The sequence below is a fragment of the Cottoperca gobio genome, unplaced genomic scaffold, assembly GCF_900634415.1.
Source record: "Cottoperca gobio unplaced genomic scaffold, fCotGob3.1 fCotGob3_22arrow_ctg1, whole genome shotgun sequence".
Classification (NCBI taxonomy): domain Eukaryota; kingdom Metazoa; phylum Chordata; class Actinopteri; order Perciformes; family Bovichtidae; genus Cottoperca; species Cottoperca gobio.
The window spans coordinates 1-22,563 of record NW_021166858.1 but is presented as its reverse complement, the minus strand read 5'-3'; the positions used below and the strand labels follow the sequence as shown (position 1 = coordinate 22,563).

The 22,563-nt window shown below is 42.8% G+C and overlaps 2 protein-coding genes across 4 annotated transcripts; both read right to left on the bottom strand.

Moving 5' to 3' along the window:
- LOC115004941 (vascular cell adhesion protein 1-like) lies at positions 1–17,520 on the bottom strand. Of its 3 annotated transcripts, XM_029426692.1 has the most exons (8): positions 17,331–17,517; positions 14,153–14,458; positions 13,040–13,345; positions 12,251–12,511; positions 11,900–12,169; positions 9,757–10,032; positions 396–698; positions 1–314 (listed from the first exon to the last, which is right to left on the bottom strand). In XM_029426692.1, exons 1-8 carry the CDS (start codon positions 17,365–17,367, stop codon positions 16–18), a joined length of 2,058 nt encoding a protein of 685 aa, XP_029282552.1. In that variant the 5' UTR covers positions 17,368–17,517; the 3' UTR covers positions 1–15. The 3 variants fall into 3 exon arrangements, with proteins under 3 accessions (XP_029282552.1, XP_029282551.1, XP_029282553.1); XM_029426691.1 differs by having other exon boundaries at positions 11,900–12,511; positions 17,331–17,520; XM_029426693.1 differs by lacking the exon at positions 17,331–17,517 and having other exon boundaries at positions 11,900–12,511; positions 14,170–14,308.
- An 895-nt stretch (positions 17,521–18,415) lies between these two features.
- LOC115004939 (dual specificity protein phosphatase CDC14AB-like) lies at positions 18,416–22,520 on the bottom strand. The gene is made up of 4 exons (XM_029426687.1): positions 21,316–22,520; positions 20,858–20,983; positions 20,481–20,774; positions 18,416–19,817 (listed from the first exon to the last, which is right to left on the bottom strand). Exons 2-4 carry the CDS (start codon positions 20,974–20,976, stop codon positions 19,769–19,771), a joined length of 462 nt encoding a protein of 153 aa, XP_029282547.1. The 5' UTR covers positions 20,977–20,983; positions 21,316–22,520; the 3' UTR covers positions 18,416–19,768.
- Positions 22,521–22,563: the final 43 nt, after the last annotated feature.

Below are 22,563 nucleotides of genomic sequence, written 5' to 3'. Positions count from 1 at the left end.
AAAAAAACGGAATATTTAGTGTAAAGTAAAAATGAAAGTACCTGTGATGGTGATGGAGCGGGTCACCAGGCGGGATCCGTACTGGTTAGAGGCTTCACACTGATAGTGGGTGGAGTCTTGCAGCCGGGCGGAGGAGAGGCTGAAGTAGAGCGAGGAGGAGGAGGCGGGGTCTGTCCTCTGAAGCTCCTCCCCCTCCCGCCTCAGCACCAGCGTGGTGGGCGGAGCTCCGTCAGAGCGGCAGGTAAAATTCACCTGCTGACCCTCCAGCACCTGTTCACCTGGACTCACTGAGAGGGAGGTTTCCCTCGGAGGATCTGGAACACAAGCAGGACTGAGATTAATAAAACCCTAATCTAAGATTAACAAAACCCTAATCTGAGATTCATAAAACTCACAGTGGACCTGCAGAGTGACGCTCGTCTTCCTGGACCTCCACACGTCTCCGTCCTTCGTCAGCAACTCGACCCTGCAGGTCAGAACCTGCAGATCCTCCTGGATCCGGCGCTGAAGAACAGACGAGACGTTCTGTACGGAACCGGAGAAGCTGTGCAACTCGGAAATCAGCGGTGTGTTCCCAGACAGCCACAGGATCCTCATCAGATTGGCTGATAAAACTCTGCTCACGTTACAATGAAGGACCGCCTCCTGACCCAGCAGGACAGGACCGAGAACCTCCAGAACCGGATCAGACGGGAACGCTGAGGAAACATCATGAAAGAAATCATCTACAACATTTATACACAACCTTCTGTTCATTTCCAAGCGGCAACCTCTGGGTCTGGAGATGAAGCTGATGCAGAAGAATCTTAAACCTGCAGTTGCTCTGATGTCTAGCAGGGGGAAACTCCTCTGTATCATCCAGCAGGAGGAGACTCCTCTGTAACATCCAGCAGGAGGAGACTCCTCTGTAACATCCAGCAGGAGACTCCTCTGTATCATCCAGCAGGAGACTCCTCTGTAACATCCAGCAGGTGGAGACTCCTCTGTAACATCCAGCAGGAGACTCCTCTGTATCATCCAGCAGGAGGAGACTCCTCTGTAACATCCAGCAGGAGGAGACTCCTCTGTAACATCCAGCAGGAGGAGACTCCTCTGTAACATCCAGCAGGAGACTCCTCTGTATCATCCAGCAGGAGACTCCTCTGTATGATCCAGCAGCAGGAGACTCCTCTGTAACATCCAGCAGGAGGAGACTCCTCTGTAACATCCAGCAGGAGGAGACTCCTCTGTAACATCCAGCAGGAGACTCCTCTGTATCATCCAGCAGGAGGAGACTCCTCTGTATCATCCAGCAGGAGACTCCTCTGTATCATCTAGCAGGAGGAGACTCCTCTGTATCATCCAGCAGGAGGAGACTCCTCTGTATCATCCAGCAGGAGACTCCTCTGTATCATCTAGCAGGAGGAGACTCCTCTGTATCATCCAGCAGGAGACTCCTCTGTAACATCCAGCAGGAGACTCCTCTGTAACATCCAGCAGGAGGAGACTCCTCTGTAACAGCCAGCAGCAGGAGACTCCTCTGTATCATCCAGCAGGAGACTCCTCTGTAACATCCAGCAGGAGACTCCTCTGTATCATCCAGCAGGAGACTCCTCTGTATCATCCAGCAGGAGGAGACTCCTCTGTATCATCCAGCAGGAGACTCCTCTGTAACATCCAGCAGGAGACTCCTCTGTAACATCCAGCAGGAGACTCCTCTGTATCATCCAGCAGGAGACTCCTCTGTATCATCCAGCAGGAGACTCCTCTGTATCATCCAGCAGCAGGAGACTCCTCTGTAACATCCAGCAGGAGGAGACTCCTCTGTAACATCCAGCAGGAGGAGACTCCTCTGTAACATCCAGCAGGAGACTCCTCTGTATCATCCAGCAGGAGGAGACTCCTCTGTATCATCCAGCAGGAGACTCCTCTGTATCATCCAGCAGGAGGAGACTCCACTGTATCATCCAGCAGGAGACTCCTCTGTAACATCCAGCAGGAGGAGACTCCTCTGTAACATCCAGAAGGAGGAGACTCCTCTGTAACATCCAGCAGGAGGAGACTCCTCTGTAACATCCAGCAGGAGACTCCTCTGTAACATCCAGCAGGAGGAGACTCCTCTGTATCATCCAGCAGGAGACTCCTCTGTAACATCCAGCAGCAGGAGACTCCTCTGTAACATCCAGCAGGAGGAGACTCCTCTGTAACATCCAGCAGGAGACTCCTCTGTATCATCCAGCAGGAGGAGACTCCTCTGTATCATCCAGCAGGAGACTCCTCTGTATCATCCAGCAGGAGGAGACTCCACTGTATCATCCAGCAGGAGACTCCTCTGTAACATCCAGCAGGAGGAGACTCCTCTGTAACATCCAGAAGGAGGAGACTCCTCTGTAACATCCAGCAGGAGGAGACTCCTCTGTAACATCCAGCAGGAGACTCCTCTGTAACATCCAGCAGGAGGAGACTCCTCTGTATCATCCAGCAGGAGACTCCTCTGTAACATCCAGCAGCAGGAGACTCCTCTGTAACATCCAGCAGGAGGAGACTCCTCTGTAACATCCAGCAGGAGGAGACTCCTCTGTAACATCCAGCAGGAGACTCCTCTGTATCATCCAGCAGGAGGAGACTCCTCTGTATCATCCAGCAGGAGACTCCTCTGTATCATCTAGCAGGAGGAGACTCCTCTGTATCATCCAGCAGGAGACTCCTCTGTATCATCCAGCAGGAGACTCCTCTGTAACATCCAGCAGGAGGAGACTCCTCTGTATCATCCAGCAGGAGACTCCTCTGTAACATCCAGCAGCAGGAGACTCCTCTGTAACATCCAGCAGGAGGAGACTCCTCTGTAACATCCAGCAGGAGGAGACTCCTCTGTAACATCCAGCAGGAGACTCCTCTGTATCATCCAGCAGGAGGAGACTCCTCTGTATCATCCAGCAGGAGACTCCTCTGTATCATCTAGCAGGAGGAGACTCCTCTGTATCATCCAGCAGGAGACTCCTCTGTATCATCCAGCAGGAGACTCCTCTGTATCATCCAGCAGGAGACTCCTCTGTATCATCCAGCAGCAGGAGACTCCTCTGTAACATCCAGCAGGAGGAGACTCCTCTGTATCATCCAGCAGGAGACTCCTCTGTAACATCCAGCAGCAGGAGACTCCTCTGTAACATCCAGCAGGAGGAGACTCCTCTGTAACATCCAGCAGGAGGAGACTCCTCTGTAACATCCAGCAGGAGACTCCTCTGTATCATCCAGCAGGAGGAGACTCCTCTGTATCATCCAGCAGGAGACTCCTCTGTATCATCTAGCAGGAGGAGACTCCTCTGTATCATCCAGCAGGAGACTCCTCTGTATCATCCAGCAGGAGACTCCTCTGTAACATCCAGCAGGAGGAGACTCCTCTGTATCATCCAGCAGGAGACTCCTCTGTAACATCCAGCAGCAGGAGACTCCTCTGTAACATCCAGCAGGAGGAGACTCCTCTGTAACATCCAGCAGGAGGAGACTCCTCTGTAACATCCAGCAGGAGACTCCTCTGTATCATCCAGCAGGAGGAGACTCCTCTGTATCATCCAGCAGGAGACTCCTCTGTATCATCTAGCAGGAGGAGACTCCTCTGTATCATCCAGCAGGAGACTCCTCTGTATCATCCAGCAGGAGACTCCTCTGTATCATCCAGCAGGAGACTCCTCTGTATCATCCAGCAGCAGGAGACTCCTCTGTAACATCCAGCAGGAGGAGACTCCTCTGTAACATCCAGCAGGAGGAGACTCCTCTGTAACATCCAGCAGGAGACTCCTCTGTATCATCCAGCAGGAGAAGACTCCTCTGTATCATCCAGCAGGAGACTCCTCTGTATCATCTAGCAGGAGGAGACTCCTCTGTATCATCCAGCAGGAGACTCCTCTGTAACATCCAGCAGGAGACTCCTCTGTAACATCCAGCAGGAGGAGACTCCTCTGTAACATCCAGCAGGAGGAGACTCCTCTGTAACATCCAGAAGGAGGAGACTCCTCTGTAACATCCAGCAGGAGGAGACTCCTCTGTAACATCCAGCAGGAGACTCCTCTGTAACATCCAGCAGGAGACTCCTCTGTATCATCCAGCAGGAGACTCCTCTGTATCATCCAGCAGGAGACTCCTCTGTATCATCCAGCAGGAGGAGACTCCTCTGTATCATCCAGCAGGAGACTCCTCTGTAACATCCAGCAGGAGGAGACTCCTCTGTAACATCCAGAAGGAGGAGACTCCTCTGTAACATCCAGCAGGAGGAGACTCCTCTGTAACATCCAGCAGGAGACTCCTCTGTAACATCCAGCAGGAGGAGACTCCTCTGTATCATCCAGCAGGAGACTCCTCTGTAACATCCAGCAGGAGACTCCTCTGTATCATCCAGCAGGAGACTCCTCTGTATCATCCAGCAGGAGGAGACTCCTCTGTATCATCCAGCAGGAGACTCCTCTGTAACATCCAGCAGCAGGAGACTCCTCTGTATCATCCAGCAGGAGACTCCTCTGTAACATCCAGCAGGAGACTCCTCTGTATCATCCAGCAGGAGACTCCTCTGTATCATCCAGCAGGAGGAGACTCCACTGTATCATCCAGCAGGAGACTCCTCTGTAACATCCAGCAGGAGACTCCTCTGTAACATCCAGAAGGAGGAGACTCCTCTGTAACATCCAGCAGGAGGAGACTCCTCTGTAACATCCAGCAGGAGACTCCTCTGTAACATCCAGCAGGAGGAGACTCCTCTGTATCATCCAGCAGGAGACTCCTCTGTAACATCCAGCAGCAGGAGACTCCTCTGTAACATCCAGCAGGAGGAGACTCCTCTGTAACATCCAGCAGGAGGAGACTCCTCTGTAACATCCAGCAGGAGACTCCTCTGTATCATCCAGCAGGAGGAGACTCCTCTGTATCATCCAGCAGGAGACTCCTCTGTATCATCTAGCAGGAGGAGACTCCTCTGTATCATCCAGCAGGAGACTCCTCTGTAACATCCAGCAGGAGACTCCTCTGTATCATCCAGCAGGAGACTCCTCTGTAACATCCAGCAGGAGGAGACTCCTCTGTATCATCCAGCAGGAGACTCCTCTGTAACATCCAGCAGCAGGAGACTCCTCTGTAACATCCAGCAGGAGGAGACTCCTCTGTAACATCCAGCAGGAGGAGACTCCTCTGTAACATCCAGCAGGAGACTCCTCTGTATCATCCAGCAGGAGGAGACTCCTCTGTATCATCCAGCAGGAGACTCCTCTGTATCATCTAGCAGGAGACTCCTCTGTATCATCTAGCAGGAGGAGACTCCTCTGTATCATCCAGCAGGAGACTCCTCTGTAACATCCAGCAGGAGACTCCTCTGTAACATCCAGCAGGAGGAGACTTCTCTGTAACAGCCAGCAGGAGGAGATTCCTCTGTAACATCCAGCAGCAGGAGACTCCTCTGTATCATCCAGCAGGAGACTCCTCTGTATCATCCAGCAGGAGACTCCTCTGTATCATCTAGCAGGAGGAGACTCCTCTGTATCATCCAGCAGGAGACTCCTCTGTAACATCCAGCAGGAGACTCCTCTGTAACATCCAGCAGGAGGAGACTCCTCTATAACAGCCAGCAGGAGGAGATTCCTCTGTAACATCCAGCAGCAGGAGACTCCTCTGTATCATCCAGCAGGAGACTCCTCTGTAACATCCAGCAGGAGACTCATCTGTATCATCCAGCAGGAGGAGACTCCTCTGTATCATCCAGCAGGAGACTCCTCTGTAACATCCAGCAGGAGGAGACTCCTCTGTAACATCCAGCAGGAGACTCCTCTGTAACATCCAGCAGGAGGAGACTCCTCTGTATCATCCAGCAGGAGACTCCTCTGTATCATCCAGCAGGAGACTCCTCTGTATCATCCAGCAGGAGACTCCTCTGTATCATCCAGCAGGAGACTCCTCTGTAACATCCAGCAGGAGGAGACTCCTCTGTATCATCCAGCAGGAGGAGACTCCTCTGTAACATCCAGCAGGAGGAGACTCCTCTGTATCATCCAGCAGGAGGAGTATCCTCTGTATCATCCAGCAGGAGACTCCTCTGTAACATCCAGCAGGAGGAGACTCCTCTGTAACATCCAGCAGGAGACTCCTCTGTATCATCCAGAAGGACGAGACTCCTCTGTAACATCCAGCAGGAGGAGACTCCTCTGTAACATCCAGCAGGAGGAGACTCCTCTGTAACATCCAGCAGGAGACTCCTCTGTAACATCCAGCAGGAGACTCCTCTGTATCATCCAGCAGGAGGAGACTCCTCTGTATCATCCAGCAGGAGGAGACTCCTCTGTATCATCCAGCAGGAGGAGACTCCTCTGTAACATCCAGCAGGAGGAGACTCCTCTGTAACATCCAGCAGGAGACTCCTCTGTATTATCCAGCAGGACGAGACTCCTCTGTAACATCCAGCAGGAGGAGACTCCTCTGCAACATCCAGCAAGAGACTCCTCTGTAACATCCAGCAGGAGGAGACTCCTCTGTATCATCCAGCAGGAGACTCCTCTGTATCATCCAGCAGGAGGAGACTCCTCTGTAACATCCAGCAGGAGACTCCTCTGTATCATGCAGCAGGAGGAGACTCCTCTGTATCATCCAGCAGGAGGAGACTCCTCTGTAACATCCAGCAGGAGGAGACTCCTCTGTATCATCCAGCAGGAGACTCCTCTGTATCATCCAGCAGGAGGAGACTCCTCTGTAACATCCAGCAGGAGGAGACTCCTCTGTAACATCCAGCAGGAGGAGACTCCTCTGTAACATCCAGCAGGAGACTCCTCTGTAACATCCAGCAGGAGACTCCTCTGTAACATCCATCAGGAGACTCCTCTGTATCATCCAGCAGGAGGAGACTCCTCTGTATCATCCAGCAGGAGGAAACTCCTCTGTATCATCCAGCAGGAGGAGACTCCTCTGTATCATCCAGCAGGAGGAGACTCCTCTGTAACATCCAGCAGGAGGAGACTCCTCTGTAACATCCAGCAGGAGACTCCTCTGTAACATCCAGCAGGAGACTCCTCTGTATCATCCAGCAGGAGGAGACTCCTCTGTAACATCCAGCAGGAGACTCCTCTGTAACATCCAGCAGGAGACACCTCTGTATCATCCAGCAGGAGACTCCTCTGTAACATCCAGCAGGAGGAGACTCCTCTGGTTGTATCGAAGTCTATGAGAAAATGTTTCTTCTTCTCACTTGATTTATTACCTCAGTAATATTGTCCTGATGAGTTTATGTCTCAGTCTGTAGTGTCAAGTCTTCTTCAACATGATGTTCATTTAGTAACTTATGGAAACATTTAAAATAGATGATAAAGCAACGTCTGCTTTAGGGCGCAGCTACCTGTGATTGACAGGTCAGGTTTTACAGTTTGTGTTTTCACTTCATCAAAGTTAGTGTAACATGTCGGTCGCCTAAAATCTCTTGTTCAGCGCTTAGTTGTTCTCGGCTCCGCTCTGTTTCACTGTTGGCTCAAAAAAAACAAGATGGTGACGGACAAAAACTACGAAGGCGTATGAAAGTATGAAAGTGAGAAGGGTTCAAGTGAGTCTGCATTAACATGTAAACTGATGGATCACAGATGAAGTTATAAAAGAGACGACAGGAAGTCAAACGTCACTGAGCAGCTGACGTTTTCCTCCAACACACCGAAGAGTTTCTCCAGCAGCAGTTGCTCTCATTCTTTCTGACGTCGTGTACATTTAGTTTTTACACCTTATTGATAATCTTTACACTTTGTTTTATTTGCACTCCTTTCCACTTTGTTGCTGCTGCTGCACAGAAATTTCCTTCTGGATAAATAAAGTTTTATCTGATCTATAACAAAACTTCTTCTGTAATCTATTCCATTTATGGGATGAAGTTTGTGTCTAAAGAGGATTTTATGTTCCTGGAAGAGGACTATAAGTTCATGAACTCAGAGTGTCTGATGTTTCTGTCTCCGCGGGGGAGGTCCTCGCTGTGTTTTAGGGGAAGTATGTGAGGGGGTGTACAGAGTGTGTGTGTGTGTGTGTGTGTGTGTGGGGGGGCAATGTATTTGGCCTCTGTCCCCTGTTGTGTCACTTCCTGTCAATGTGTCCTCTTCAGATCAGATTAAAAACAGATCAGTGTGAAAAATCAAACAGAGTGGAGCTCTGTGACCTTTGACCAACAGGGAGACTGAACTGCAGGACTTAGACTCATCCTGCCTTGACTACTGTAACTCCCTTCTATATGGCATCACTGCAAGCTCCATCAACAGACTACAACTGGTCCTGAACTCCGCCGCCCGACTCCTCACACACACCAAATCTTGGTACCACATCACCCCAGTCCTCAAAGAACTCCACTGTCTACCTGTCTCCCTCTGAATCAACTACAAACTCCTGGTCCTCACTTACAAAGCCCTCCACCTAGCCCCCTCCTATCTCACTGACCTCATCTCCCCCTACCAACCCCCGCGGTCCCTCAGATCCACCTCAGCTGGTTTCCTTTCCACCACCAAATCCAACCTCCGCAGCTTTGGAGACAGAGCCTTCTCCAGGGCAGCACCCAGGCTCTGGAACTCCCTCCCACAAGACATCCGTGACTCTCAGTCTCTCTCTATATTTCAGTCTCGCCTCAAGACGCATCTCTTCTCAAGTATCATTTGCTAGCCCTCTGTTAACCGTATTATTCTTTTTTTCTTTTTCTTTTTCTCTTTCCCTTTTTTTCTTCTTCTTCTCTCGTCCTAACCCCTTCCCCCACCTCCTCTACTATTGAAAAGCGGCTTTGAGGTCTTGAAAAGCGCTATATAAATTCAATTTATTATTATTATTATCCGAGACCCCCTGAACCATCTGAGACCCCTGAACCATCCCAGACCCCTGAACCATCCAAGACCCCTGAACCATCTCAGATCCTCTGAACCATCCCAGACCCCTGAACCATCCGAGACCCCTGAACCATCCGAGACCCCCTGAACCCCCTGAGACCTGCAGGAATTTCTCAGTATCACATTCAATCCTGCGTACCGGCCAGTTCAGTTGAACGCTCGGCCTCCTGTATTTCTGCTTGCAGCTCCCTGGAGAACTGCTCATCCAAACTACTTCAGACTCGACACAGCGCTTCCTCGGGTTTTGAGAAAAACACGTGATAAGTGTGAAGTCGATCAGATGAACGGTTGTTCAACGAGTGTTAAATATGTCTCGTAGATCTCCGCTCTCTAGCTCTCTGTCGTTCGCTTCAGTCAAGAAGTCACCCACGGGTTTGTGGACTACAGTTTTCAGGCTTTGAGTTTGATGTTTTTGCTGTCACCATCTTGGTTTTTTTTGTCGTCTCCATCTTGTTTTTTTGGAACCAGCAGTGACAGAGGGCGGAACTAAACGCTGAACAAAACATTTGTAGGCGACATATCATATTAACTTTGATGAAGTTAAAACACAAACTGTGAAAGAGTTAAAGTTAAAGACGAAAACCCGGACACACTGGTGGCCACCTGTCAATCACAGGTAGCCCCGCCCTAAAGCAGACGCTGTTCATCCTCTATTTTAAATGTTTCCATAAGTTACTAAATGATCATCATGTGTTGAAGAAGACTTGAAACTACAGATTGAGACATAAATTTATCAGGAAAATGTTACTGAGGTAATAAATCAAGAGAGAAGTAGAAACATTTTCTCATAGACTTCTATACAATCTGACTTCTTTTTGTAACCAGTGTAGTCACCTCCTGCAGCTCGGCTCCAATATTAACTGTTTCACTACCAAATGGTGTCTCAGTCTCTCAGACTCACAGTAGACGTGGACCTGTATGTTTCTGGTCCTGATGACGGAGTCACACTCGGCCTCACAGCGGTACCCTCCCTGATCCTGGAGGTTCAGCTCCTGCAGGGGGAGTAGGGAAAGTCCATTCTGGTCTGTCCCCTGGAGGACGGTGCAGTTCTGGTCTGTCCTCCTCCAGGTGAAGGTGGGACGGTGGAGACATCCAGAGGCTCTGCAGGTCAACACCAGATCTGAACCCGTCTCTGCTGCAGAGACCGGAGAACTCAGTTCCACCTGCAGAGGGTGAGCTGACAGAACAACATCAACACTGAAATATTAATCCAGATTATTCGTTTTAACATAATAAAAAATCTCCGATCATCATTCCCTCTACTGTGGACAGGTGTAGTCTACAAAGCTTTTGATAAATAGCATTATAAATAAATGAGAATAAGTGCTGATGCCTCCGCTCTGAAAGAGCAGGTACAGTAGTGTGTGATATCCTGCGTCTCAAGGTAAAACATGTCGTTCAATACAGAGGAAAACTGCTTCAACAGTGAAAGCAAAATTTATAAAAATATAAATAAAACAATTTGTAGCTACACGTAGAGTAGTACATATGAATAAAAACATAATACAAGACATTTAAAATGAGAAAAAAGGTTTAGCTAACTGTCCACGTTAGGAATCATGGCTGTAGAGTTTAGCACAGATTTTCTTCTGAAAGATTTGCATGGAAATTTATAAAAACTGATTTGTGGGTTCTTATGAATACTTGAGGAACATTTCTGCGAGGGAAAAAATATTCGGACAGACTTTAGTGGTTTACCTGGATGACCAACCCTTTGTTCCAACTGATGTCGCCGTCATTCTGCATAATAAGTAGTCATTAGATTCGGGCAAATGGGCTTTTTTCGAAACAATGGGACATTTTTTGGAGTCTTAGTGTTTCAGAATAATGGGCTGTCCCTTTCTAAACACCCAATAATGTCTGACATACATGGCAACGTCTTGACATGGCCCAGCAGCTGGGATACCATGAACATGCTAATATAGCTGTTATGCACTTGCTAACATTATTAATACATTGCTAATGAACGGGGCTAGCCACAACAGCGTTAGCATCAAAATTGGAGTCGTATTAGTTAATGTATTGTGTAGCTAACGTTAGACGTTCTCTGTCTGGAGAGGTTTCTGTTGTGTGGAGTGGACACGGGCACTATATAGAACGAAACTCATCGGGCCTCATAAAACAAAAGGGAACATAGAGAATTTGCACCGAAACCGCCGTGCAGAATTGTCATGCAGAGAAATCGCATTAAAATTTCCAGTATTCCCGCAGTGCATTTTCCCATCTCTCTGATGAGAAACAGCTTTTAGAATAGAGGTGCGCATCATCTGCGTAAAGAGGAAAGTTACACTTTGTGATGAAGCACTAACTCCCTCAAAGACAATTTGCTTAGCCTTTTTGTTAAGAAAGGTAGATAGTTGTTCAGTTCTTTATTTCATTTATGGTTTTAATTTCAATTAACCAAGACAAGGTAACATTTGTTCAATTTGAAACAGGTTTAAGCATATTAACGGACAAGCTAACCTGAATTTGAGTTCTGTGTGGAAGCCATCTTGTGCCGGTGCCTAAAGAGGAAGCGCCCTCAGCTGAAGGCATTATATGTGGTGTGTGAGTGGGTGGGCTCTATGAGGTAATTAGTTGATTGATGGGTAATGTTTTGGTAGCTAATTAGGTTAAAATACTGAAGGATGTATTGGTAGTTTTGTTGTTTTGATTGTGCAGTATTTGGGTTGACATGTTGAAGAATGTACTGAGGCCTTGTGATGTTTAAGATGAGATTTAAACAATGTATATTTTGTTAAACTAGTGATTGGCCGGTTTGAACTGAGAGGGCGGGCTCTATGGCTATATGTGTGTGGTTTTTCCTTTGTTTGGGAAAGAGGGAGAAAGAGCAGTACCAGAACCAGACAGTAGAAGAAAGAATGTGTTGTTTCATTGATTCATATTATTTGTTGATTTTTGGATGGCTAGAAAATAAAAGTCCTTATTTTCCAAGTGAACCTCTCTGCCATCGTAATTTTTTCTTTTTGTCACGTTTGACACCTCACCTTGCGACACACTTGTACATGAGGAGGTGTTTATGTTTGTAATTGTTTACTATTTACCTGTGATGGTGATGGAGCGGGTCACCAGGCGGGATCCGTACTGGTTAGAGGCTTCACACTGATAGTGGGCGGAGTCTTGCAGCCGGGCGGAGGAGAGGCTGAAGTAGAGCGAGGAGGAGGCGGGGTCTGTCCTCTGAAGCTCCTCCCCCTCCCGCCTCAGCACCAGCGTGGTGGGCGGAGCTCCGTCAGAGCGGCAGGTAAAGTTCACCTGCTGACCCTCCAGCACCTGTTCACCTGGACTCACTGAGAGGGATGTGTTGGTGGGTGGAGCTGTGTTGGGGGGGGGGGTGGACAGGTAAGTCAATTGAGTGTCTGGAAGGATGGTAAAACGAACAGGAGCTTCAGTCTCACCGTGCACGCTGACCTCCACGCCAGCAGTCTGGTTCCCCTCGCTGTTTCGGGCCTCACAGTCGTACTGTCCGGCGTCAGTGAGCCTCACCGCCACAATGACGAGCTGATGGCCTCGTGCCCGTGGCTCAGCCCGGCCGTCTGCAGAACTGAAGATCCAGGTGAGCACTGGTTCTGGGTTTCCTTCCGCGGAGCAGAAGAGAGTGAGCGGAGAGCCGGCCATCGTCAACACCGAGGCTGATATCTCCGTGAATACGGGAGCATCTGAAGAGGATATTTATAGATTATATATAATTTTAATGTCTTTTATGTAAAGCTTGATGCATGTGTTGGAAATGTTTGGATATATGCTGGAGTAAAACAAAACCACAGTGATGCCGATTCACACAGGACCTCTGTGTTTGGAGAGATATGCGAGTCAATCTGAATTCTTTTGTTAGGAAGTTAAACAGCTCATAATTAATCTAATATCTATTTTATATTGCTCTGAAAACATCTCCTTCCAACAACTGGATTCAGACTCGTACTCACAGAGCAGGTTTAGCAGGACTCGTACTTACAGAGCGGGTTTAGCAGGACTCGTACTCACAGAGCGGGTTTAGCAGGACTCGTACTCACAGAGCGGGTTTAGCAGGACTCGTACTCACAGAGCGGGTTTAGCAGGACTCGTACTCACAGAGCGGGTTTAGCAGGACTCGTACTCACAGAGCAGGTTTAGCAGGACTCGTACTCACAGAGCGGGTTTAGCAGGACTCGTACTCACAGAGCGGGTTTAGCAGGACTCGTACTCACAGAGCAGGTTTAGCAGGACTTCTGTCTCCCTGGTTCTGTCCCCCGCGGGCAGCTCCTGCAGATCCAGCGTCGCCCTACAGCTCATGTTTCCTCCCTGGTCCCGGTCCTGAGGCATGAACCTGTATTCGGACCGCACTAAGCTGGATCCTATATCTCCCATGATGCTCTGCAGGACTGTGCCTCCTCGGAGCCAGCTGAGCGTCAGCTGTTCTGGGGGGTAAACATCTGACACCTGGCAGGTGAGGACAGACTCCGACCCCCGACTCAGCCGGTCCTGGCCGCTGATCAAAGGGTCTGATGGGAAGGCTGGACCATAACACAGAAGGCGGTCAGGTGACTCAGCACTTGCTCGTTATCAGGACTTAATGTTTCACACATTTAATAATAGTATACAAATAATAACAATCAGCAGTTTTTACTTCACCAAAACAATGTTGTGCAATATTAATTTTTTATAAACTACTCAATTACTTTGTACTTATATTATTTTTATTTTATTAAATTATCGTGTACTCGCCACTTTACTTCACTTGTTATTTTGCTGTAACAATGTACATTTCCCCCGTTGTGGGACTAATAATGGATTTCTGATTCTGATTCTGATATTATTCTGTAAATAATCCAATATGACACTTATAACAATAAGTACCAGATATGAAGAGATCATTTACTGCAGTGCTGGGAAGATACTCCACTACTAGTAAAAGTCCTGCATTCAAAACCAGAATTAAGTATAAGTATGTAAGTATTATCAGAAAATTCCTTAAAGCAAAAGTTATAATTTTTTGCAAATGTTTCACATATTTTAGTGATACTTCCAGGCAATTTTCGGGATTAAAAAATGAATAATTGTTTACTTATTTTTTCACATATTTTATTAATAATTGACAATTTTGTAAACATTAATAATTGTTGCACAATTTTCATAATTTACAGATATCTTTTCAGGATATTTTACTACAAATGTTCAGATAACTATTACAACATGTAAAGAAACGCTGTCAGACAAAGTAAAATATTTCTCTCAGATGCAGTAAAAGTAAAATATTTCTCTCAGATGCAGTAAAAGTAAAATATTTGAGTATAAATATTGCAGTATAAATTGTAACTCACAGTAAATCTGCACGGACCTCTTGCTCTGCTTGTTTTCTGGTCCACAGCTGACTCGACACAGCAGCGCTCCTTCGTGCTCCATCATCACGGGGTCAAAGGTCACCACCGAGCCCGTCCTGTTACTGCTGACGGAAGCCGTCAGAGGTCGGTCCCCCAGCAGAGACCAGGACAAGCTCGGCATTGTGGGACAATCCTGCACCTGACACACCAGCTGTTCTCGCTGCCCCAGCCTGAACAGAGGCCTTCTGGGAAACACGTCTACACGCAGACCCTGAACGCACCACGAGGACCACATCAGCAGCACAGCTGGGAAGGTAAAACACAACAACAACATTAACATTTAACTTTGATTCATTGACCTGCTGATGATAAAGTGTTATCATCTCAACATTATCAACTCCTATATTCAGAGAAAAAACTCTGAAATTATGTTTGAATTCGTGAATGTGCTGCGCTACGGCGTTAGTCTCCACTAGTGGAGCTCCCGGGACGCCATAAATATGTTTTAATTTATCACTTAGTGAAATTTCAAGTTATTTTCTTGTAAAGTTGTGATTTGTTTTATCATAAATGTACAAGTTTAATCTCATGAATGATGACCTAGTGGTCTAAGCAGCTTCCAATTACAACACCAGATGGTTGTGAGTTCAACACCAGGGCAGCACCATTGAGCCTGAACTAAGGGGGGAGACTTAGTTCTCTGTGCTGAATGACTGGTAGCAATGATTTCTGGGATCCCCCCCCCCCCTTTTGTAATATCAAAATGTTTTTATCTACGATGGCTCTAAGAAAATACGACGTATGAAACTCCTCCTGCTGTAATTATATAAAATATGTTTAAGTTAAAACAAATGCTGAACATTATAAAGACTACAGCACGTCTTTATATCTGTTTATTATATATGCATTAAATATTATTATATTATTATATGCATTACATATTATTATTTATTATATGCATTACATATTATTATTTATTATATGCATTACATATTATATTATTATATGCATTACATATTATTATATTATTATATGCATTACATATTATTTATTATATGCATTACATATTATTATTTATTATATGCATTACATATTATATTATATATGCATTACATATTATTATTTATTATATGCATTACATATTATTATTTATTATATGCATTACATATTATTATATTATTATATGCATTACATATTATTATTTATTATATGCATTACATATTATTATTTATTATATGCATTACATATTATTATATTATTATATGCATTACATATTATTATATTATTATATGCATTACATATTATATTTATTATATGCATTACATATTATTATATTATTATATGCATTACATATTATTATATTATTATATGCATTACATATTATTTATTATATGCATTACATATTATTATTTATTATATGCATTACATATTATTATATGCATTACATATTATATTTATTATATGCATTACATATTATTATTTATTATATGCATTACATATTATATTTATTATATGCATTACATATTATTATATTATTATATGCATTACATATTATTATTTATTATATGCATTACATATTATTATTTATTATATGCATTACATATTATTATATTATTATATGCATTACATATTATTATATTATTATATGCATTACATATTATTATTCATTATATGCATTACATATTATTATTTATTATATGCATTACATATTATTATTTATTATATGCATTACATATTATTATATTATTATATGCATTACATATTATTATATTAATTACATATTATTATTTATTATATGCATTACATATTATTATTTATTATATGCATTACATATTATTATTTATTATATGCATTACATATTATTATATTATTATATGCATTACATATTATTATATTAATTACATATTATTATTTATTATATGCATTACATATTATTATTTATTATATGCATTACATATTATTATATTATTATATGCATTACATATTATTATTTATTATATGCATTACATATTATTATATTATATGCATTACATATTATTATATTATTATATGCATTACATATTATTATTTATTATATGCATTACATATTATTATTTATTATATGCATTACATATTATTATTTATTATATGCATTACAGTCTGGTTTTAACCAGTTAATCAGATCAAAGAATTCTGTTTAGTTTCTGACAACCTTTCCTGTGACCAACATGTCAACAAGGTCAAATCAAAGCGACATGGGAACTCTGGGACGATGAGCTGTTAAAGCAACAACAGACCGTTAGTATAATAGTAATATAATTATAATTAGTAATGGCAGAACATTTTATTTTTCAGTGTACGATTATCGGAGGTCAGTTCCTCATCATTTCTGTTTTGTATTTCAGTTCACATGAAGATGATTTACTGTTTACACAGAAACTTATTTATTTATTACGTGTGGCACCAGAATAAAATGATTAACGATTAAATCTGATTAAATCTGTCGGGGGTTAAACACTAAAACATCCTGAAACTGATTTAATCATTTACATTTAAATCACAGTGGTTTATATTGTTCTATTATATAAACGCTTTGTTTTCAGCTTAATTTAATAAACACGATATATTGTTGAATAATAATAGAATATCTGCAGCTTCACATTAAACACAATAAACTAATATAAATAAAACTAAAAATAAATGAATAGATCCATGAGTTCACTCGGAGGTTGAGTCAGCTGATGTTTACTGACTCTGATAAACTGATTTATAATCAATAAAACAGCTTTTATATACTAACTCTTTAAAAAGTGTCTCTTTATTGTATTATTATTTAAAATGTTAAATCAGAATAAAATCTAAATCTGATTAAATGATTCAACAAAGGAAAGAAACACAAACATTAAAGAATAAAAACAGATTTTCAACATTGTGTTCTTCCTAATGTGTAATAAGTGCTGAGCCTCAATTCTTTATTATATTATAATTATTAGTAATATTATTATTATTATTATTATTAACATTAAGGTTTGTATGTTTGCTTCTTGAGAGAAATTGAATAAAATAAAATAAAGTGAAATAAAAAATATAAATACATTTAAACACAAGACACTAATAATAATAATAAGAAAATAAAAATAAATACTAATATATGAAAAAAACAACAATAATAATAATAATAATATAATAATAATCTTACCTGAGAGAACACAGATCCTGCAGACAGACAGAGACATCTCACTCCTCAGAGTACACACACACTAATGAATCGATGAATCAAAGAAGCAGCTTCTGCTTTGTGTCGATATTTCTATGAAGCAGTTCCTCAGAAACAGTCGCTCTGTAAAATCCAAACGCCTCCTCTGAACCCTTTATGTCTGTGTGTTTGTGCCTCTCCTCTGTGTGTGTGTGTGCCTCTCCTCTGTGTGTGTGTGTTTGTGCCTCTCCTCTGTGTGTGTGTGTGTGTGCCTCTCCTCTGTGTGTGTGCCTCCTCTGTGTGTGTGTGCCTCTCCTCTGTGTGTGTGTGTGTGCCTCTCCTCTGTGTGTGTCTCCCTCTCCTCTCCCTGTCTGTGTGCAGACCACAGCGCCCCCTGCAGGACAGACAGCTCCTGATACTAAAACATTTTCTTTCTTTCTCTCTGAAACATCAAAGAACACGTCAGATACACTCAAAGTTAATCACTTTAAAAGTCTTTTAAATCTTTGTAAAGATTTATAAAGATATATAAAGAGAAGAGAGAGGCGGAGCACACTAACGCAGTATAAAAATAAAATATATTTTGTGTATGTTGATTTAAAGAACTTAAATTTCTATTCTTGCACAAAATATATAAATTCAAGCACTTTCAATGACCCACGTCTGTCAATGTCCATTTTCAAAAACTTTCAAGGCCTTGATTTTTTCCTTCAAATTCACAAACTTGACGCATGAGAACCAAGTCTGTCAATGAAATAAAATACAATTCAAAGTAATGATCAAATCAAACAGAAAACTCTTTTAAAGTTTGTTTTTGTCAAACTTTTGTTATTACATTTTTCTAATAATAAAAATTATGAAAACTAATTTCAGTTTTTTAAAACATGAAAAGTGCAATTATAAATTGATTAATTGTAAATTAATGATTATTATTACTGACAGGGAAACAGATTTAATAAAAACATGTTTTAATGTAGAGATAACATTTACTCTAGTAGAAGTATAAATACTCGACTAAAGTACTAAAGTAATTTGTGCTTCAGTATTTTAGTAAATTATTTCTCTCAGATATGAAAACAGGAACAGCGTCAGAAGAATAATTAGTTTATTTTCTGTAAAATCTACAAGTTATTTTCTAACATTTCCCTTTAATAAAATACTTAAACATTCAAATAAAATACAAGATCGGCAAAATAAAGTTAAACATCTTCATCAGTCAGGACGGGTACATTTCAAAATAAAAGCCCTCTGCTGCGGTGTATGAAAATAAAGTTTTAACATGTTGAAACCTTAAATATAAATATTAATAACACAGATCAGCTGATAAACACACAGTTCCCTTTCAGGAATAAAACGTTTCATGTTGGTCCCTGGAGCTTTTATTTTGAAAAAGTCTGTTTCCTCCTGAACGTCTTAAAGGATCTCGAGTCACGTGACCCTTTCAGCCAATCAGAGCTTTAAGAACTTTGTCTCCAGACGGCCAATCAGCTGACGACACAAACAGGAATCTAAATATTCTCAATCCGCTGGCGTCACATGATCAAAAACATTTTATACAAATATTCATTTTAACTCCTTTAAGTTACTCATTCATACTGAATATTATATATTTATTTAATAAGATGCGGGTGATATAGTACGTAACATGAACATTCAGGGATTCATTTGTTAAGTGGTTTATTTTAAATTGTTAAACGAATGATATCCGTCGTCACGGTAACTTGAGGGTCATTATTGAACTGAAGAAGCTGCAGCTTTATGAAACATTCACTTTAAAGTTAAAAGTGTTTCTCATCAGTTTCGTTAAAGAGACAGAGAATAATCGATTCTGATTAAAAGTGAGCCTCAAACCTTGTTTTATATTAAAGTGACAGAACATTTAAAGACATCAGGACTCTGAGACATTATTTTATAGACAAAACCATTAATGTAGAAATAATCATTTAACACACACACACACACACACACACACACACACACACACTTTTTGGGTCCCTTTCTCTTCTTCTACTGTTATTATTGCTGTTGATTATAAAAGAATAAAACCGAACAATCACTGGTCGGAGACATGAAGTAAACACTGTAACCATGACGACGGAGAGACGTCAGCTGATCCTTTGTTTATCAAAAGAAACAAAAATATCTTCTGTCACAAATAAGAAATATAAAATCTGTCTTTATCTAAATACATCTTCTTCAGCCAAACACACGCGTGTAGATTACATCATATTTACATACCGCTCATTAGCATGTTGCTCATTAACATACCGCTCATTAGCATGTTGCTCATTAACATACCGCTCATTAGCATGTTGCTCATTAACATACCGCTCATTAGCATACAGTACGAGCAGCTGCTTTCAGAGTCTATTCAGTCACCAAGCTGCTTTATTCCCTTTGAGCGTCCCCCACACACTGAGGGGATTGTGGGTAATGAGTCCTCAGGTGAGATCTGTAGTTCTAGTACTGGATGTACTCAGACTGAAGAGACTGAAATAAAACAGAAATATAATTATTATAAGTCATAACATAATGCTTGAGCAGCAAAGGGCGCTGAGGCGTGCAGCGGCGTGCAGCGGCGTGCAGCGACGTGCAGTGACGTGAAACGACGTGCAGTGAAGCGACGTGCAGTGACGTGAAACGACGTGCAGTGACGTGAAACGACGTGCAGTGAAGCGACGTGCAGTGACGTGAAACGACGTGCAGTGAAGCGACGTGCAGTGACGTGAAACGGCGTGTCTTTATATTGATTTATATATAGATATAGTATATAGATATATAATATATATATAGATTAACTGTATTGATATATATACTAATATATATATTTAATTATATATATATATATATATATATATATATATATATATAGTTTTATATACTGATAGTATATTGATATTATATATTATAGATTTATATATATATATATATATATATTTATATATATATATATGTCTTATAATATATATATATTTATATATATATATATATATATATTATATATATATATATATATATATATATATCTATTATATTATATATTATATTATAATTATATATTATATATATAATATATAATATATATTATAAATAATATAATATTATATATTAGACAAATCAGAGAGAGCTGCAGCTGTGTCGGAGGAGACTTACAGGTATGGATCGCGCTCAAGTAGCGTCCCTGACCGGCCCCTCAGAGCACTGTAGGAGACCCTGTAGGGGCTCAGGTCCTGAATCCTGCCGCTGGGCGCCACAGAGTCGGCGTACGGACCGCCGCCATTGTTGTTTACCTCGTGCTGCGTGCTACGAGGGCCGTTACCATAGCGACACAGAGGGGGCGGGGCCATGTGGGAGGGGGAGGAGCTGAGAGACACGGCGGACGGGGGGGGGGGCGAGGCGTCCTCTACGTCGACGTAAAGATCGCTGAGAGAGCTCGCCAACCGAGAGCTGCAACACACAACACAATATAACACAATACACACACACACTGCCCGTACTGAGTCAAACAGGAAGTAGGCGGTGACACTGACCTCCTGATGTTGGACGCTGTTGACGCCGGACTTCTCCCGATCCTCTTGGCGGCAGCAGAAGCAGAGGATGGGAATTTGGAGGACTTGAGGGGGGAGGGGGGGCCCTGACCACCGCCCATCGACAATCTGAACACATAACCGTTGACACGTTTATGAATTATTATCGTCTTTAAGAAGTTGAAATCCGACGGGACGTTTTCTAATTTATCTTTTTTTATTGTGTTTTTCTGTTTTCAGTTTCACAGAAAAGTTAAAAATACACACAAATATTTAAAAAGTACTAAAACAAAGAATTCAACATGAAGAGAAACATTGATGAGGTGTGTAACCTGCTCTACATCTCGTTACGTCAGAGAACAGAAGATGAAGAAGAAGAAGGAGAAGAAGAAGGAGAAGAAGGAGAAGAAGAAGAAGAAGAAGAAGAAGAAGAAGAAGAAGGGCGTGACAGCAGCTGTTACCTGAGCGGCTGCGAGGCGGCCCGGCTGTGTATCTTTGTCTCCTCCAGCCTGAAAGAAAACACGTGTGTAACTCACTGCGAGGAGCTGAACAGTCAAACAATAATAGCGTTCACAGCTGACTGGACGCCATGCTAACGAGCTAACAGTAGGTAGCTTCAGCAGAGACTCGTTAACGAGTCACAGGAAGTCATCAGGAAATGATTCAAACTTCACGTTAGTGATGAATAGAGAACTCACGACGGATTGTGTGGTGCTCGCAGTTTATCTGGACACTCGCCGTCCGCAGACAGAAACCCGGAGGCCGCGTATCGCACAATTAACGTTTAAAACTCCAGCAGCCGGACTTCCGGTGGACGGCGAGGCAGCATGGCTGCTTGAAAAGTGGGCTCCTTATGCCAACCGATAAACTCCGCCAAAACTCGAAAATTAAAACACATTAAATCGTTGACAACGAGCGGAGGATCAACCAAGACAAGGATTAAGAAAGCATAGTAATAATAAGGAGAACAAGCTAACGGCTGAAGCTAGCACAGCGATGGCTAAACCACAAGCTAACCTGGACAGCACGAGCAATCCCAAGACATGAAAAGAGAAATTAAAACAGACTTGAGTATCTTTAAGGACATCGCCACACAAATACAAAAGAGATGACAGAATCAAGGAGAACATTAATCAGAAACTCAAAAATATACGCAGAAGTAGGAGAACGATAAGAGAGACGCGGTCATGACTCTGAGGAAGATGAGTGTTGGAGGAAGATTAGTGTTGGAGAACCGAGGCTCAAAGCGCCACGCAAGAAATAATCAAACAGAAGATTATGGTGGAAAAGCTGGAAGACTTAGAATCGAGATCCAGACGGAACAACTTGAATATACGGCATACCAGAGGATGCAGAGCTGAAAAGCGACACAGTGGCGATTGTGTGTAGAGAAATGGCTGCGGGACGAGCCAGATTCCCTGGCACCGAAACCCAAATCGGGACAACCACCAAGATCGATAATCCTGAACTTTTTGCAATTCCAGGTAAAAGAGATGGTTTTGAAAAGAAACAATCAAACTCGGAGACAGTAGGATTTACTTCGATTACTTGATTACACCGCGAGGCGCAAATCGTATGCAGGGTGTTAAGAAGATATTGAAGGGGGAAGGCATCCGCTTTCACACACCCCTCCATAGGATGCGCATTCACTGGGCTAATTGAAGACATACAGCAGCGCAGAGGAAGCAGCCAGCGACATGCGGAGGAGA